General features: G+C 47.1%; 1 protein-coding gene and 1 pseudogene across 1 annotated transcript in view; both read right to left on the bottom strand.

The window, feature by feature from the left end:
* Positions 1–988, bottom strand: part of LOC112063774 (elongation factor 1-alpha 1-like) — a 61,292-nt gene extending 60,304 nt beyond the window's left edge. The window contains 2 exon segments of the mRNA XM_055086335.1: positions 3–289; positions 292–988. Of these exon segments, the coding sequence (XP_054942310.1) occupies positions 3–289; positions 292–973 (969 nt within the window). The 5' untranslated portion in view covers positions 974–988.
* A 400-nt stretch (positions 989–1,388) lies between these two features.
* LOC102991106 (elongation factor 1-alpha 1-like) overlaps positions 1,389–3,188 on the bottom strand; it is an 11,017-nt pseudogene continuing 9,217 nt past the window's right edge.

Below are 3,188 nucleotides of genomic sequence, written 5' to 3'. Positions count from 1 at the left end.
ACAGCAAAATGGCCCAGAGGAGGATAGTCAGAGAAGCTCTCAACACACCTGGGTTTGCCAGGAACCATATCAACAATGACAGCATCACCAGATTCCAAGAATTTGGGGCCATCTTCCAGCTTCTTCCCAGAATGACGATCAATCTTCTCCTTCAGCTCAGCAAACTTGCAAGCAATGTGAGCTGTGTGACCATCCAGCACAGGTGCATATCCAGCACTAATTTGGCCTGGATGGTTCAAGATAACCACCTGAGCTGTGAAGCCAGCTGCTTCCATCGGTGGGTCATTTTGCTGTCACCAGCCGCATTGCCACGATGAACATCTTTGACAGACACGTTCTTGACATGGAAGCCCACATTGTCCCCAAGAAGGGCTTCACTCAAAGCTTCATGGTGCATTTCAACAGACTTCACTTCAGTTGTCACGTTGACTGGAGCAAAGGTGACCACCATGCCAGGTTTGAGAACACCAGTCTCCACTCGACCCACAGGGACAGTGCCAATGCCACCAATTTTGTAGACATCCTGGAGGGGCAAATGCAGGGGCTTGTCAGTTGGGCGAGTTGGTGGCAGGATGCAATCCAGAGCCTCAAGCAGTGTGGTTCCACTGGCATTGCCATCTTTATGGGTGACTATCCATCCCTTGAACCATGGCATGTTAGCACTTGGCTCCAGCATGTTGTCACCATTCCATCCAGAAGTCGGCACAAATGCTACTGTCTCGGGGTTGTAGCCAATTTTCTTAAGGTAGGTGCTGACTTCCTTAACAGTTTCCTCATATCTCTTCTGGCTGTAGGGTGGCTCAGTGGAATCCATCTTGTTAACTGCAACAATTAGTTGTTTCACACCCAGAGTGTAGACCAGAAGGGCATGCTCACAGATCTGCCCATTCTTGGAAATACCTGCTTCAAATTCACCAACACCAGCAGCAACAATCAGGACAGCACAATCAGCCTGGGATGTGCCTGTAATCATGTTTTTGATGAAGTCTCTGTAGGTTGCTGACCTTGGATGATCTAGTCTTTCCCCTCCCCTGGGTCTCAGTTTCTTCATTTGTAAAGCAAAGAGGTAAGGTGAACTGAAGGCTCCCTGCTAGCTCTGACGTTGCTCAAAAACTGCTGCTTAGACTTTTTATTTTTTTTTTCTCATTAAACTTTTTTAATGGGTCTCAAATTCTGTGACAGATTTTTCGTCAAGTTGTTTCCATTAAAAAGTACCGATTTTAAAAACTAATACCTTAAAACTGCCACACACAAAACAAATGGTCCACAAAACATTCTCCTCTCCTTCTGAAGGTTTTACTGTGCACTGTTATCATTAACCAGTCTTTTGCTATTAAACTTAAATGGCCAATTGAGACAAACTGTCCTGAGACCATTCTCCTACCACTGATTAAGACTGGGGTGGCAGGTATTGGGGATAATATTCATTTAGCCTTCTGAGCTTTCTGGGCAGATTTGGTGACCTTGCCAGCTCCAGCTGCCTTTTGTCCACTGCTTTGATGACACCCACAGCAACCGTCTGTCTCATGTCACGAACAGCAAAATGGCCCAGAGGAGGATAGTCAGAGAAGCTCTCAATACACATGGGTTTGCCAGGAACCATATCAACAATGACAGCATCATCAGATTTCAAGAATTTGGGGCCAGCTTCCAGCTTTTTCCCAGAACGATGATCAATCTTCTCCTTCAGCTCAGCAGACTTGCAAGCAATGTGAGCTGTGTGACAATCCAGCACAGGTGCATATCCAGCACTGCTTTGGCCTGGATGGTTCAAGATAATCACCTGAGCTGTGAAGCCAGCTGCTTCCGTCGGTGGGTCATTTTTGCTGTCACCAGCCACATTGCCACAGTGAACATCTTTGACAGACACATTCTTGACATTGAAGCCCACACTGTCCCCAGGAAGGGCTTCACTCAAAGCTTCATGGTGCATTTCAACAGACTTCTCCAGTTATCACACTGACTGGGGCAAAGGTGACCACCATGCCAGGATTGAGAACACCAGTCTCCACTCAACCCACAGGGACAGTGCCAATACCACCAATTTTGTAGATGTCCTGGAGGGGCAAACGCTAGGGCTTGTCAGTTGGGCGAGTTGGTAGCAGGATGCAATCCAGAGCTTCAAGCAGTGTGGTTCCACTGGCATTGCCATCTTTACGGGTGACTTTCCACCCCTTGAGCCACAGCATGTTAGCACTTGGCTCCAGCGTGTTGTCACCATTCCAGCCAGAAATTGGCACAAATGCTACTGTGTCGGGGTTGTAGCCAATTTTCTTAGTGGAGGCGCTGACTTCCTTAACAATTTCCTCGTATCTCTTCTGGCTGTAGGGTGGCTCAGTGGAATCCATTTTGTTAACTCCAACAATTAGTTGTTTCACACCCAGAGTGTAGACCAGAAGGGCATGCTCACGGGTCTGCCCATTCTTGGAAATACCGGCTTCAAATTCACCAACACCAGCAGCAACAATCAGGACAGCACAATCAGCCTGGGATGTGCCTGTAATCACATTTTTGATGAAGCCTCTGTGTCCTGGGACATCAATGATGGTCACATAGTACTTGCTGGTCTCGAATTTCCATAGGGAGATATCAATGGTGATACCACGCTCACATTCATCTTTCAATTTGTCCAAGACCCAGGCATACTTGAAGGAGCCCTTTCCTAACTCAGCAGCCTCCTTCTCGAACTTTTCAATGGTTCTCTTGTCGATCCCACCACATTGGTAGATCAGATGGCCAGTAGTGGTAGACTTCCCCGAATCTACGTGTCCAATGACAACGATGTTGTTGTGGTCTTCTCCTTCCCCATTTTTGCTTAGGTTTAGCAGTAGTTTTCACGACACCTGTGTCCTGGCGGGAAACCTGTTGCGAAAAAGCATTTACTTCTTTAAACATTTATTCACGTCTGCTAAGTGCCAAGTAACTTGTTAGGTGCTGGTGGCAAGCAGGTGGCTGGAACATAGATTAATTTTCTCTTTGAGTAGCACTGACATATATATACTACCACATGTAAAATAGAGAGCTGTGGGAAGCTGCTGTATAGCACAGGGAGCTCGGCTCGGTGCTCTGTGATGACCTAGAGGGGTGGGAGGTGGGGGGGTGGGAGGGAGGCTCAAGAGGGAGGGGATATATGTATACATATAGCTGATTCACTTCGTTGTACAGCAGAAACTAACACAACATTGTAA

Source organism: Physeter macrocephalus, chromosome 7 (genome assembly GCF_002837175.3).
Source record: "Physeter macrocephalus isolate SW-GA chromosome 7, ASM283717v5, whole genome shotgun sequence".
Lineage (NCBI taxonomy): Eukaryota > Metazoa > Chordata > Mammalia > Artiodactyla > Physeteridae > Physeter > Physeter macrocephalus.
The sequence above is the reverse complement of the archived record's forward strand: the minus strand, read 5'-3'. Positions and strand labels throughout refer to the sequence as shown.